Source organism: Oncorhynchus kisutch, linkage group LG2 (genome assembly GCF_002021735.2).
Source record: "Oncorhynchus kisutch isolate 150728-3 linkage group LG2, Okis_V2, whole genome shotgun sequence".
Lineage (NCBI taxonomy): Eukaryota > Metazoa > Chordata > Actinopteri > Salmoniformes > Salmonidae > Oncorhynchus > Oncorhynchus kisutch.
The window spans coordinates 50,660,636-50,675,374 of record NC_034175.2 but is presented as its reverse complement, the minus strand read 5'-3'; the positions used below and the strand labels follow the sequence as shown (position 1 = coordinate 50,675,374).

General features: G+C 41.4%; 1 protein-coding gene across 31 annotated transcripts in view; it reads left to right on the top strand.

Annotated features, from left to right (window-relative positions):
- The window catches only part of neb (nebulin), an 84,222-nt gene that overhangs the window by 43,602 nt on the left and 25,881 nt on the right, over positions 1-14,739 (top strand). For 27 of the 31 annotated variants that reach the window (XM_031796977.1, XM_031797033.1, XM_031796978.1 and 24 more), the window contains 34 exons: positions 689-886; positions 1,046-1,150; positions 1,375-1,479; positions 1,601-1,705; positions 1,819-1,926; positions 2,109-2,222; positions 2,346-2,543; positions 2,948-3,052; positions 3,454-3,558; positions 3,831-3,938; positions 4,146-4,253; positions 4,567-4,674; positions 4,910-5,014; positions 5,238-5,342; positions 5,581-5,679; positions 5,835-5,939; positions 6,165-6,269; positions 6,463-6,567; positions 6,704-6,808; positions 7,032-7,136; positions 7,580-7,684; positions 7,879-7,983; positions 8,115-8,219; positions 9,348-9,452; positions 10,948-11,049; positions 11,290-11,397; positions 11,527-11,631; positions 11,855-11,959; positions 12,170-12,271; positions 12,419-12,523; positions 12,802-12,912; positions 13,077-13,187; positions 13,417-13,518; positions 13,723-13,827. In XM_031796977.1, coding sequence (XP_031652837.1) covers positions 689-886; positions 1,046-1,150; positions 1,375-1,479; positions 1,601-1,705; positions 1,819-1,926; positions 2,109-2,222; positions 2,346-2,543; positions 2,948-3,052; positions 3,454-3,558; positions 3,831-3,938; positions 4,146-4,253; positions 4,567-4,674; positions 4,910-5,014; positions 5,238-5,342; positions 5,581-5,679; positions 5,835-5,939; positions 6,165-6,269; positions 6,463-6,567; positions 6,704-6,808; positions 7,032-7,136; positions 7,580-7,684; positions 7,879-7,983; positions 8,115-8,219; positions 9,348-9,452; positions 10,948-11,049; positions 11,290-11,397; positions 11,527-11,631; positions 11,855-11,959; positions 12,170-12,271; positions 12,419-12,523; positions 12,802-12,912; positions 13,077-13,187; positions 13,417-13,518; positions 13,723-13,827 — 3,777 coding nt within the window. Of the gene's footprint in view, positions 1-688; positions 887-1,045; positions 1,151-1,374; positions 1,480-1,600; positions 1,706-1,818; positions 1,927-2,108; positions 2,223-2,345; positions 2,544-2,947; positions 3,053-3,453; positions 3,559-3,830; positions 3,939-4,145; positions 4,254-4,566; positions 4,675-4,909; positions 5,015-5,237; positions 5,343-5,580; positions 5,680-5,834; positions 5,940-6,164; positions 6,270-6,462; positions 6,568-6,703; positions 6,809-7,031; positions 7,137-7,579; positions 7,685-7,878; positions 7,984-8,114; positions 8,220-8,646; positions 8,749-9,347; positions 9,453-10,947; positions 11,050-11,289; positions 11,398-11,526; positions 11,632-11,854; positions 11,960-12,169; positions 12,272-12,418; positions 12,524-12,801; positions 12,913-13,076; positions 13,188-13,416; positions 13,519-13,722; positions 13,828-14,739 lie in introns of all 31 variants that reach the window. The other 4 variants (XM_031796995.1, XM_031796961.1, XM_031797054.1 and 1 more) reach the window with 1 other exon arrangement.

Below are 14,739 nucleotides of genomic sequence, written 5' to 3'. Positions count from 1 at the left end.
ACTGCTATAATACAATAGTATATCTACACTATATCTACTAAGATATGATACTGCTATATTACTATAGTATATCTACACTATATCTAGTAAGATATGATACTGCTATAATACAATAGTATATCTACACTATATCTAGTAAGATATGATACTGCTATATTACTATAGTATATCTACACTATATCTAGTAAGATATGATACTGCTGTATTACTATAGTATATCTACACTATATCTAGTAAGATATAATTCTGTTATAATACTGTAGTATATCTACAGTATATCTAGTAAAATATATTATACTGATAACCTACACAGCATAATCTAGTAAATCACACACATGATAATCCGGTCGCTACAACAGCATCTCACCATTAAGAATTTGTTCTTAAATGACTTACCTGTATAAATAAACATTTTAAAAGATACTCTGTTGGAATATGCCATATTTACTCTTTAGATATGCTTTCCTATGTATAATTCTATCATGTTCTTCTATTTATTTATTTTTCTTCCATTTAATATTGTTTTACTTACGTATATTCTTATTTTGTTGTTGCCATGTAGAGAGGTGAACCTGCATGTAAGCATTTAATTGTACTCTGTACAACACGTGCATAGGACAAATACACTTTGTATTTGCACTCATTTGATTTGAAAATAATCCACACAGTGCGCTGTTCTTTCTTCCAGAGGGATTACCAGAAGGAGTATAACACCAACAAGATCAAGAACCACATCCCCGCTGACATCATTCCCAACGTGGTGGCTAAGAGGTCTCAGGACATGCTCAGTGATGTGCTGTACCGCACCTACCTGCACAACTGGACCTGCCACCCCGAACAGGAGGACGCTATCAGAGCCCGCAAGAACAACGAGATCCTGAGCGATGTACGTTTCAAGATTAATAGATTTGAAAGTGTATTTCGCAAAAGGACACAACACATCTTTAGTTGGCTACACTACCTCACACTATCACAGTATTTGTAAAATCATATCAAATCCAACTATCTGAACTCTGCATTGTGGTATTGTCTATCTGTTTGCTAGGTGTACTACAAAGATGACCTGAACTGGATGAAGGGTATTGGTTGCTATGTCTGGGACACACCTGAGATTGTCCGCGCCAAGAATGCCTACCTGCTGCAGAGCGAGGTGAGTAGCAAGATAACTTACTGTCATTTATACCAATGATTTTCCTAGTCTTTTGTTTGTTATTGATTGAATACCAGTCTATCATAAATGGATAAATACATATATATTTTATCATAAAAATACTTAAAGACAATCAAAAGGAATAGTGATAGAGACTACTTCAAAAGGAGTATTCCTGCATGGGGACTATGGTTTATTAACCCTCTGCATTTGTTTTCTTGCAGCTCAAATACAAAGAGGAGGGTAAGAAGGAATTCAACAACTACTCCATCGTGACAGACACCCCTGCCTATGTGACTGCTATCCTGGGTCACACCTGGGCCAGTGATGTGAGTGTCAGATGTATTGTACAGAAATAAATACTATACTATACTACACATCACGTCTTAATAGTATAGACATTTATAAAAACCCACTTTGTATCAAAACATATGCTCTTTATCTCAACAGCTGAACTACAGGGAGGCTTACCATAAGGAAAAACATATGTATACCACAATTCTGGATACCTACGACTACGTACGCTACGCCAACCTCAAGCACATCTACAGCACCGTAAGTGTGGCTCTACTGTAGACGTACACTGTGTCTCCAAATACTGTAATGTTTACCTATTAGGATTGAAATGCTTCATTTATGATGTTTATGTTTTCTTTTGTGTCGTCTAGAAAACGTATACATCTGCCTGGGACCAGATCAAGGCTAAGGGTTACACGCTGCCATCAGACTCCCACGCCATGAAACACGCCAAACAACAGAAGGTCATCCTCAGCAGTGTGAGTTCAACTTATCACCCAACTTATCACCCGTTATAGTCTAAGACCCTTTTGACTTTTGATGTTCCTCATTTGCTTGAACTTGTTGTTTAGGATTATCAGTCGTCACATACGTAAAAGTTGCATTGTACATTGTCAAAGCTCACTACCCAAACCTACCCATATGATGTCCTCCCCTATAGGTCAAATACAGGGAGGATTATGAGAGGTTCAAGTCCCTCTACAGTCTGCCCAAGTCCCTGGAGGACGACCCACAAACTCTCCGCTGCATCAAAGCCGGACAGATGGGTCTTGACGTAAGTCTATCGCCTCTTTACTTTACTGTCTTCCATATGGCAGTCAAAGACATTGATCTTAAATCAATGGAAATGTACACACACATGATAACATAATGGTTTATGTACCCTCCCTACATGTAGCGCTTGTACAAGGCAGACTATGAGAAGATCAAGGCCAAGAACCACATCCCTCCAGACATGCTACATGTCTTGTCAGCCCGTCAAACTCAGAACCATGTCAGTGAGATCGGTTACAGGAAGTACCTGCACCAGTGGATCTGTATGCCTGATATGCAGGTGTACACCCAGGCACGCAAGGTCAACGAGCAGCTCAGCGACGTGAGTCATCCGAACCTTTAATATTTTAATAAACTTTCTTTATGTGGAAAACTGTATATATTGGATTTTCACATTGCATTTAATCACAGTTTCATGTGAAGTTAAATGATTCAATTGAATTCACTTTTTTCCCTTACTTATTATAAACAATATTGTTGTTTATAATAACATATATATGAAATGTTCTTCGGGTAGACCTAGAGGACTTTTATTTTATTTTATTTTGGGTTATAGTAATTTATTTAGGATCCGGTAGTGTCAGAAAAAGTAACAAATATTGCTGATTACTTCAAAACTATTGTGACATAGTTATATATAGTTATATTAGGTAGTTCAAAGTTATAGTTCCCAAATGCTGTACTTCTTCTTGCTTGTCCTTCTATAACTTTCCTGTGGCTCCCCAGGTCTTCTACAAGGATGACCTGAACTGGCTGAAGGGAATTGGCTGCTATGCTTGGGACACCCCTGAGATCTTGCGCGTCAAGGCTGCTGACAACCTGCAGAGCGAGGTAAACTCCCTTCCCATGCCTCTCACCTATCTTTCTTCATCTGTCTTTCCTCCTCTCCTCTCCTCTCCTCTCCTCTCCTCTCCTCTCCTCTCCTCTCCTCTCCTCTCCTCTCCTCTCCTCTCCTCTCCTCTCCTCTCCTCTCCTCTCCTCCTCCTCTTCTCCTCTTCTCCCCTCCTCCTCTCCTCTCCTCTCCTCTCCTCTCCTCTCCTCTCCTCTCCTCTCCTCTCCTCTCCTCTCCTCTCCTCTCCTCTCCTCCTCCTCTCCTCCTCTTCCTCCTCTCCTCTTCCTCTCCTCTTCCTCTCCCCTCCTCTTCTATCCTCTCTTAATCTAATGATTCACTCCACAGATGTGGACATTGATGTGGATGTGGATGTATTTGTGTGATTGTTCTTGTCATTCAGAACAAGTACAGAGCCAAGGGCATTGAGGCATTCAAGGAGTACTCTATGGTCATCGACACTCCTACCTATGAAACAGCCAAACAGAGTGCTCAGAACCTGAGCGATGTGAGTACTGTCGCTAAAGCTTCTTCTTTTTCTGTCACCATCTTGTTGTTTTATTTAACCCTTATTTAATCAGAGTTCACTTCCTGGTCCAGGCTCTCATTTTTGTACTGTCTCTCTTCCCTACTCTGTCTCCCCTGTATATCCAACTGTCTCAATAAACAAAACATTTATATATATATATATATATATATATATATATATATATATATATATATCAATTCTAATTATTTTCATGATGGGGCATATGAAGTTTTCTCCTCTCATGTTCTCAGCTCCACTACCGTAATGACTACGTCACCAATGTCAAGGGAACTAACTCTTCCCCCGCTGTCACCGTTGACACAGAGAGGGCACGCCTGGCCAACTACAACCAGAGTGATGTAAGATATCGTCCATCCTCACTTCTTTTTTGGGGATCATTTCTTTACTTTAAGTACACTCTTACAAAACATAACTCACTCGTAACTTTCAAAAACGCCTAAATAGTAACTACTCCCTCACTGTTTATAGAAGTAAAATATGCTTGTTTTATTATGATTCTCATATCTTATGTCCTTCCGTTTTTCCTCTCTCATGATTCTCCTCAGAACTTCTACAAAGAGGCCAACAAGAACTTCATGCCTACTGGCTACTCTCTACCCCACGACAATCCTCTCATGAAGCAGGCTCAGCACAACACCATCGTTGTCAGCAGCGTAAGAAAGACACAACACTTTCTTTTATTCAATGTTCATCTATTCGTTTTTTTAAACTTGAACCGTCCCCCCCAAAATAGAGAGAAACCCCCCCACCTTGTGTATAAAATATGAACCATTAAGATTCTCATTGAGGTAATTATCACACCAAAAAATCTATTCAGATGCAAACGTTCAGTTACGAGAGGCACGCACTGTGTCACTCACACTTGTCTTCTGTACTGTAGCTAGGTGAAGTAGAAGGAAGCCTGTATGTTATATATCGTATCTCTATTGTAGGAACTCACACGTGGAATTCTGTTGTGTTGTGTAGGTGAAGTACAAGAATGACTATGAAAAGTCAAAGGCTACGAACTACACCCTAGACCCAGAAGGTGTCAGCTTCGTCAACATCAGGAATGCCAACAAGGTCACCAACCCGGTAAGATTACAAACGTCTTCTCCTCTACACCCAGTAATTGGAAAAATATCATAATTGATGAATTATTGAATTTGATTGATGATCCATCTATGTGGCTATTTGTTATGAGTCCCTTGAAAGATGTTGAGTCATTATAGCTGTGTACAGTCCAAGACCCGGGAATGTGGGCATCATTAAAATGATTATTTGGGGCGTAGTGGTGATGTTATTTCCCCTCTCCATCTGTCTGTCCCAGCGTCTGTACCGTGAGCTGTATGAGAAGGAGAAGGATAAGGTCCACAGCACCTACGACACACCTGAGATCAGACAGGTCAAGATGACCCAGAAGGCCGTCAGCGACGTACGTGACCTTTTGTCATCCTGTCATTATCACTCCTAGACTATTGTCATGATGTTTGTTACTATTACTTAGTGTTGATGCTTGCTACAAGACTAATTCCATCATGATTATCTCTGTTTTCATTCATACACTTCTTTTCAAAACTATTTTATTTGTTTGTTCTCTTTGCTGTGAAGTTTGTCACGTGTTCTAAGTACTGTGTGTCTCCCTTTGTTCCGTGAAGTTGTGTTACAAGGAGAAGTACTTCGCCAACAGAGGCACCATGATCCCCATGGGCATCACTCCCCAGATGATACACTGCAACCACGTCAACGAGATCACCAGTGACGTACGTGGCCCAATAACATTCACTCAAAACAATGCAGCCAAGCAACTTCTGAAACATGCAATGTGTAGGCTATAAAACCAATGAAATATGTTTTTTTCAATGAAAACTTAAGTTAACTTCAGTGAGGATACGGGAAGAATTTCATTGATAGGTTATTGTTACTTTACCAAATCCCTCCATGCCTATTGAATGATTATACAGTAATGTAACCATTGTCTGTCTCTGTTTCCATCACCAGCTGAGATACAAGGAGGACCTTCTGTGGCTGAGAGGCGTTGGCTGCTTCATGTATGACACACCTGAGATGGTCACTGTCCGCAACATTAGCAAGTTCAGGGTAGATGGCCTTTCCTTTCTTTTTCATTTTATCATGGCTTCAATCAGCAATCAAAGGAGCTAAGTATACACAATCTGCAAATACTGTAAATAATATGTCTATGCTAAGCTCATAATACATCTGCTAATCCATGTTAATTTATCTCCCCAAAACAGGCCAACTATGATGTTGAGGCAAAGAAGAACCGTGCCAACTTTACTGTGGTCCTGGGCACACCAGAGTACCAGCGCATCACTGAGCTCAAGACCCACATGAGCAACGTGAGTCATCTTCACTATCATATCTCCCACCATTTTCCACACATATATATATATATATATATATATTATTATATAATATTATAATATACAGTACAATATATTATATTAACACAATACAGTAAAACGTCCATTAACTGCCAATATACGAGGTTGATGCTTGTTGGAGACTCAGGTCTGTCTTTCTGTCTGAATTGGCAGTGTTAACCTTTAACCTCTCGTCCTCAGCTGAAGTACAGAGCCAAAGGCAATGTGGAGAAGAGCAAGTGCACCACCACCCTGGACTCCCTTGAGGTCCAGAGAGTCAAATGGGCCCAACAGCTCAGCAACAAGGCAAGTCAAAAGGAGATGCCCACAGCTTTTTTTTGTGTTTCATCTTAGCGCTCACAGATACATTAAACCTGCTTAACTCTTTGGAGGACTGATAGCTGTGTTAAGATTTCTATTGAGGCCAACTTAAAGCACAACAATGACAAAAAGGTACAAAGAAAGAGATTTCTGACGTTTCTGTTAATGTTAATTACAGTTTATGTACACTGACCTGGCCTCCAAGGAGAGAGCCCACTTCACTCCGGAGATCAACACCCCCATAATGGACCACGCCAGGGCTATGAAGGTGGTCTTCAGCGAGGTAAGTCTTTCCAACGTCATTTCTCCAACATTCCTCTATCACCACTATATTGCCCTTCTTATGTCCCAGTATGATACCATAGTATTTGCCCTTCACCACAGCTCTAACACAGTTTCTCCTCTGTGTCTTCTCCCAGATCAAATACAAAGATCAGTATGAGAAGATGAAGCACAAGTACACCAGCATCCATGACACACCCATCCTGGTCCGGGCCAAGAAGGCCTACCTACAGTCCAGTGATGTGAGTATGCTCTCTGGTGATCCCTCCTCCACCTCTACTGTCTTTGGTCTTTAAGTTGTCCTTCTTCCAAATGACTGACCTATGTACTACTCTCTCTCTCTCTCTCCCTGTCTCTCTGTCTCTCTCTCTGTCTGTCTGTCTCGCTCTCTCTCTCTCTCTCTCTCTCCCTGTCTCTCTGTCTCTCTCTCTGTCTGTCTGTCTCGCTCTCTCGCTCTCTCTCTAGCTGCGCTACAAGGAGAGCTTTGAGCAGGCCAAGGGTCACTACCACAGCGTCAAGGATGCCCTGGACATCGTGTGTCACCGCAGGGTCACCGATGACATCAGCGAGGTCAGTGTGCCAGCCAATTAGACGAGATCTCCCCAGCGACCAAAACTGGTTGAAACGACATCCCTACAACCAGTTTACGAACAGTAATCTGTGTTTTAAGGAAGTCGTTTCAACCAGCTTTGCCTGCTGGCTCAGAGCCACCCAATAGGATTATTTGGTCTATTAAATGGACTCCATTTGGTATGTGGTTTTTGCCAAACACTGTATGTATGTTATCATACAGATAAAAGACACTTCTCTGTCTCCACACAGATGAAATACTGTATACACATATGTTATCATACAGTATAAGTCAATTCTCTGTCTCCACACAGATGAAATAGTGTATACACATATGTTATCATACAGATAAAAGACACTTCTCTGTCTCCACACAGATGAAATACTATATACACATATGTTATCATACAGATATAAGACAATTCTCTCTCTCCTTCACACAGGTCAAATACAGAGAGAAGTACAACAACACTCTGGGTACGTGGAGATCCATCCCCGACCGTCCCGAGTTCTTCCACAGCAAAATCATCTATGATAACGTCAGCAACGTGAGTGGTGTCAAGTTAACATCTGAAAATACCCTCACAGCTGAATCACTGTATTGTCAATTCCAATACATTTGAGTGCTTACAATGTGTAGTTTGCCATAGAAAGATTGCATTGTCCATTTCCGCGTATTAGAATACTTTAACCTGTATGTTTTTGCGTGACCCAAAACATGAATATATCTGCCTAACATTAGATCAAGTACAAGGAGGACCTGGATTGGCTGAAGGGTATTGGCTGCTACGTGTGGGACAGACCTGAGATGGTCCAGGCTGAGAAGAACAAAAGCCTCTACAGTGAGGTAAGAATTTAGGAAAGAAAGAATTGACCACTACAAATTCAATAAGACCATTCTCAGATGTTATCTTTCTCTTCTCATATCCACAAAAGCTCTTTTCTCCTCTTCTTTTCCCTCTTCTCCTTTGAAAACAGAGACTCTACAAAGCAACTTTTGAGAAGAACAGACACCAGTTCAAGTACACAAGTGATACTCCATTCTTCCAGGCCGCCAAGAATGCCTCCGTTATCATCAACGAAGTAAGTCACAGCTGCACTTTCGGGAACACATTTATGCAAACTCATGTCTGTTTTAATTTGGATATACTGGATATATTTCATCTTATTTAAACGATCTTATGAAAACCAGATACAGTAATGAGTATAACATGTGTTCTCTTTCTATCTCATTTGGATTCTCAGCTTTGAGGGTAACAGATGATCATGATTAGTTCATAACATTTAGTAGATGTACTGTAAATGGTGATGAATGCACCCTCCTTCTTCCTGTGGTGGTCCTAGCCACAATACTGTGTCGTTGTCACTCAAGTTTCTCTTGTCTGCGATTCCTCTATTTATCACATGCTATTAACCTTGACTTTCTTTCCTGGTAGTCTTCTTATTTCCTGACTGTCGCAGCTCACTGTTTGTTTGTCAGTTGTCTTTAACTTTTTGACATTCTGAGCAGAGGCGCTATAGAGCAGCCTATGAGAAGACCAAGGATAAGTACAGCAGTGTGTTGGATGATCCTAGAAACCTCCTGGCTAAGGAGAATGCCAAGAATAGCCAGGTAAAGCTATGATTGGCCCACTGCCGAGTCCCGCCCCCGTCCGCCTCCGTCTACTCTGGGCCTATCAGAACGCTTGCTTCTGAGCCCGGCGCATGAGGTCATCTGACTGCAGGCCTTTCCGGAGGTCGTAGTCGCATGGCTAAGATGTCATCATTCGTGTTCACCTCTCTCTCTCTCTCTCTCTCTCTCTGTCTTTTTCCTTACGCCACAGGTGTCGTACTCTGCCACTCAAATAGCCCTCTGTGGTGGTTTGAGTGAGCGGCTACACTTTCCTTGATCTGTGCACTCAGTGTTGAACCCGTAAACTTGGTTGAACCCTTTTCTCATGTCAGTTTTAATGACAATTGTCAAAAACAAATTCAGCATTGTCAAAACCATGAAATCTAATAAAAAGGCGTATTTGATTCATTGATTGAACCCAATTCAACCAGGTTTAATATAGCTGGGCGATTCACTCTGAGGGCACAAATCAGGAGGACACAACTCAGACTCCACGCCTGGGATCTTGGGAGCTCCTCTCTTGTCCTGTCTGTCCCACTGTCCCTGTCCTCATCCTCTGCATGCTGTGTGTGTTTGTTGGTGTGTGTCCCCGTGGACAGAAAAGATATAGGTCCAGGGCTAAAGAGCTGCTAAAGAATGGCTGCAATGAGCTGCTCCGTCCAGACATCCTCAGCGCCATTTGCCAGTCCAGCGCGCAGTGTAAGGTAATCATCCATTGGCCCGGTAGACCTCATCTCGTAAAGTCCTCAAAATGTCCACTCCATTCCAGTTTTCCCAATTCTCACTCCCTCCGGTTGTCTTCCCAGCTCAGCCCTCGCTAACTGTAGCTGTGGAAACCCATGCTGAACTCCCATTGGCCAGTGACTAGAATACCTCACCTCTGTCTGCCCCACATTCCCCTCACACCGCTGCTTCATAAACACTCCTGAATCCTCACTGATCTCAGAACCCGAGCTACCCAGCTTACCCCAAGTTATAATTCATCTGCCTATAACCCACATCACAAGTACAAACTGAACTGTCTAGAAATACGTTTTACGTCAAATTATGAACACAGTCGATAGATTTATTTTCATTTATTTTAGTTGAAATTCTAAATCCAAATGATAATTTAAAAAATACTTATTAACCTCTAGCCGTACTACTCATGTTCAATATGTATCCACACCAGATTTATCATCAGCAGGACATAGTGTAGAAACAGACAAGCTGATCAGGACATAGCGTAGATACAGACAAGCTGATCAGGACATCGTGTAGAAACAGGCAAGCTGATCAGGACATCGTGTAGAAACAGACAAGCTGATGAGGACATAGTGTAGAAACAGACAAGCTGATCAGGACATAGTGTAGATACAGACAAGCTGATCAGGACATAGTGTAGATACAGACAAGCTGATCAGGACATAGTGTAGATACAGACAAGCTGATCAGGACATAGCGTAGATACAGACAAGCTGATCAGGACATCGTGTAGAAACAGGCAAGCTGATTAGGACATTGTGTAGAAACAGACAAGCTGATCAGGACATAGTGTAGAAACAGACAAGCCGATCAGGACATAGTGTAGAAACAGACAAGCTGATCAGGACATAGTGTAGATACAGACAAGCTGATCAGGACATAGTGTAGATACAGACAAGCTGATCAGGACATCGTGTAGAAACAGGCAAGCTGATCAGGACATAGTGTAGAAACAGACAAGCTGATCAGGACATCGTGTAGAAACAGGCAAGCTGATCAGGACATCAAACATCAGCTGGAGAAAATCATCCATGAGAAAATGACAGACTGTGCCCTAACAGACTATTGGTAACACGTATCCCTTGTCTCTGTTTTCGTTCTCAAACTGTATATTTGTGGAACTCTCTTTCCACATAATTTCAGTTTGTTACCTGTTTCCGTTAAGCATGTACCAACCTCTGCATGGTGTCTTCCTATTGCATTCATTCATTACATTGACATGTGCTGTAGTTGTTTCACAGAATCACCATTTCTTTGAAAATACATTTCATTTGATCAAGAATGGATATAGGCATGTAAAATAAACTCATATAGCCTACTGAAAATCAATATGCAAAGCACATAGATAATCTATAGATAATTTAAACACTGTTAATAATATATACATTTATACTTATTTGACAGTAATGTCTCCTGTGTGTGTCTAACTCTTGTGTTCTGCCCCCATTACCACAGTGGAAGTACAGGGCGCAGTATGAGCGCGCTAAGAACAAGTTCACCTCCATCCTGGAGACACCTGAGCATGAGAGCCACAAACGCAGCAAAGCCATATTAGACGTGAGTTCACTTGGCCACACAACATTGAATTAAAGATACTTTTTGTTGCAATTGTTGTCACTGTTTCTCTCTTATAAAAATAAATAGTTATTACAAAAATAAAGATATACAAATAAATAAATATACAAATAATAAAAGAATATAAATAAATGTGTCCTTTCCTTACTGCTGTGCATTTATCTACATAACACTATATGTGAATCATTTAGACTTGCACCATTTTCTCATCACTTTTTCCAGAATGTCTACAAGATGGAGTATAACAAGAACAAGGCTAAGGGCTACACCCTGGGCCATGACACTCCACACAGCACACACATGAAGAAGGTCAAGGAGATCACCAGCGTGGTATGTACTCTACACTCTCAAAATGGCCACCTTCCTTCCCTCTCACAACTGGACCTCTAAGATGGAGGCAGATACAGTCGTTGCCCTGGTACTGTATGTGAGTGTGTTTTTATCTCCTTTGTCACTCAGCTGAAGTACAAGGAGATGTATGAGAGGAGCAAGGCCCAGATCAACATGGACCCTGAATCCTTTGAAATCCGCGCTGCCAAGGAAGCCTACAAGAACATCAGCAATGTGAGCCTCTCTCTGCTAGTACTCCTCTTTTCCTTGTATCCATTTACTTCTGAAAGCCACTTTTGAATAAATGAATTAATAAATGAATTAATAAAAATAAAAGAATGTGGCTTGTTAAGGACAGGCATAATACCTGATGTGTTCTACCCCACTTGAATGGTTGCTTGAGACAGGCCCTTCACTCACTCACTGTTCTGTTCCTGTCTGATTTGTCTCCTTCCAGCTGGACTACAGGAAGAAGTACCAGGCCACCAAAAACAAGTGGATCTGGACGGTCGACAGACCTGACTTTATCCAAGCTGCCAAGGCCAACTTCCAGCAGAGTGATGTGAGTGATGCACTACAGACATAGTGTAGTTTGGATGTATTTTAGCCCACAATGGTGCTAATCGTCTAAGAGTCCATGAAGAACAAATCTAGACAATAGCGACGTACATGACTAACACACATAACACCATCCCAGGTTTCTATACTGACACCTTGTATCTTTGACATGGCACCTCTGGTCAACCCCTGTTGTGTATCTGGCTGTCCTCAGGTTGAATACAAGTATGACAAGGAGATGATGAAGGGTTGTGTGATGTCCATCGTGGACGACAAGTTAGCCATCCTGGCTAAGAAGAATGCTGATTTCAGCAATGTGAGTAGTTGTTCCTTTACCTGCCACCCATCAATCAAAAGAAAATTATTATATTCTGTTCTATCCTATTCTATTCTGACACATGACATTTTAATCTTAAGAAAAAAAGAACCTGTGTTAATTGTTGTGCTTTGTTCTGTCCAACAGGTGAAATACAGAGAGAAGTTTGAGAAGGCAAAAGGCCAGTATAAGACTGTTCTGGACACTCCTGCTAACCTTCATGCCAAGTCAGTGCGCATTCTGGCATCTGAGGTAAGAAGCAGAAAACATCAAACACATGTTAACTACAGATACTTACTATGTAATGTTTATTACTGCCAGTGATTGGCTGTCTTTACTAACCTACAGTATAGTTATCATAGATAGATCGTAAATGTCATAATGTAGGTGAACAAGGAATTTGCTACAAAATATTTCAAGAACACATGTTTTAATGAAAGAAGCTACTGTACACTATGTTAGTTTCGTTTGTACGAGACCCAGTCAGATTCCTGTCAGACACTAGTTGTTTGTTTTCTTCCTTTCCTCAGAGCAAATACAAACTGGCCAGCAAGATGGAGCATCAGACCAGCAAATTCAACACTCTGCCCACGACCCGCGATACCATCCACGCCAAGGACATGGGCAAACTGGTCAGCGAGGTCAGTCCCTACTCTCCATATCAGCTGTTTAGTTGGAGCTGGTATACAGGCTTGAACCTCCATTTCCAGATTTCTCACACAGAGTGAATGAGACTTCCCAAGACTATACAGTCCTGAGCCTTTTGTTACCTTTGACATTTTTGTCTTTGCCATTTTGTCCACAGAAACAGTACAAGAAGAAGTTTGAGAAGGAGAAGGGCAAGTCCAAGTACAACAACATGAGTGTGCCTCCCGATGTGCAGCACGCCATGGACGTAGCCAAGAATCAGAGCAATGTAAGTCACTAACCATCCTCCTCTAGAAAAATACATCACTATATCTCCTATATTAAAGACATTCAACAGTTCATGCTTGCTTGATATAATTGGTCGTTATTAATCAAGTATTCATTTTTACATCAGCAGTTGTCACAAAGTGGCTTTTATGTTTTTCACTCTCTATGTCATGCCTTTAATATCAGTCTTTCAATGTGGGGGATTCACTCTTTCCTCTCTCCATCTCTAGTTTGCCTACAGGCAGGGCGCTAAGGCCAAGCTCAACTACACCTCTGTGGCTATGCGCCCAGACATCATGAAGGCCACCCAGGCCTCCAAGCTCACCAGCAATGTGAGTGTTTAGTACACTGTGAATAGCCTACACAGTGGTGAAGACTGTTAGCCTGTTTGGCAAAATGTTGTATTTGTTTACCTTTCTGAGTTGAATATGCATGTTTACACTCTCAGCATAACAGCATCACAAGGCATCAAGTCAAATCACCACAGTCTGTGCTGAGCTGTTACTCACTGATGGTTTGTGTATTGTGTCTGGTAGATTGGTTACCGTGACAAAGCTCGCCAGGAGGCTGCCCATGGAGGCTCACTGACCCACCGTCCAGACATCGCTCTGGCTACTGCAGTGTCCAAGCTGACCAGCCAGGTACGGTCAACACCAAACCCTGGGACAGGGTCAAATGGGCTGCAACTTCCTGTCTGTGTCTTGCGACTTCCTTTCTCCTATTGAATGACTCACTGATTGGTTGATTTCTGGTAGCATCTGTTGGGGCTTCTCTGCTTCCATAATTTAAGATGACGTTTTTTCATTTGTGTTATAATTCTTTGATATCTGCCAATATTCTTGATTGTTATAGTTTTTCCTCCAGTCTTTTTTGTTTTGTGTTTTGTTTCCTTATACCTGTAGCTATCTTCTTTTTCTCTCTCCCATCGCAAGCTTTTGCAAACACAGACATGCATTCTGCCCTACCAAGCAAAAAGGCAGTAACTGCTCATAGCGTGGAGAAAAATGGCTTTAATATACCTTTGTTTCACAGTAACTTTATGCAGTTACTGCTAACATGACCCCCATTTTCTCCAAAACACAATACAATAGAGGCAGGATACTTGTCCACATGATTAAGCATGTATTTAATGTAGCAAAAATGGAATTAACTCATTTTCGACCAAATGAGCAGTTACTGTCTTTTTGCTTGGTAGGGCAGCATAGTGACGCAATAACTATTTTCCTAAAAGTCAACAGAAAATATTGTTTTCTATTGCTTTTTTCCTTTTTATTTTTCCTTTTCTCCCTCAGTTGAATCAACGTCTTAAATGATCAATGTCAGAAAAGCCGGGACATCTGGTTAGTCAATGTCTCTGCCTCCTCTGGAATGGCCCCTACAGTGATAGCATGTCATAGGGTTATTGTTGCTGCATCGTTCGACAGAATTGTCTCTGTGCCACGAAGACTGTAAATCCTGTATCAAAGCTTCTGTCTAAAGTATATTATTCACAACTCTTCTATAGTATAGACAACACTGAACACTAGGAGGCAGAGTTGACCATTTGATTGGGT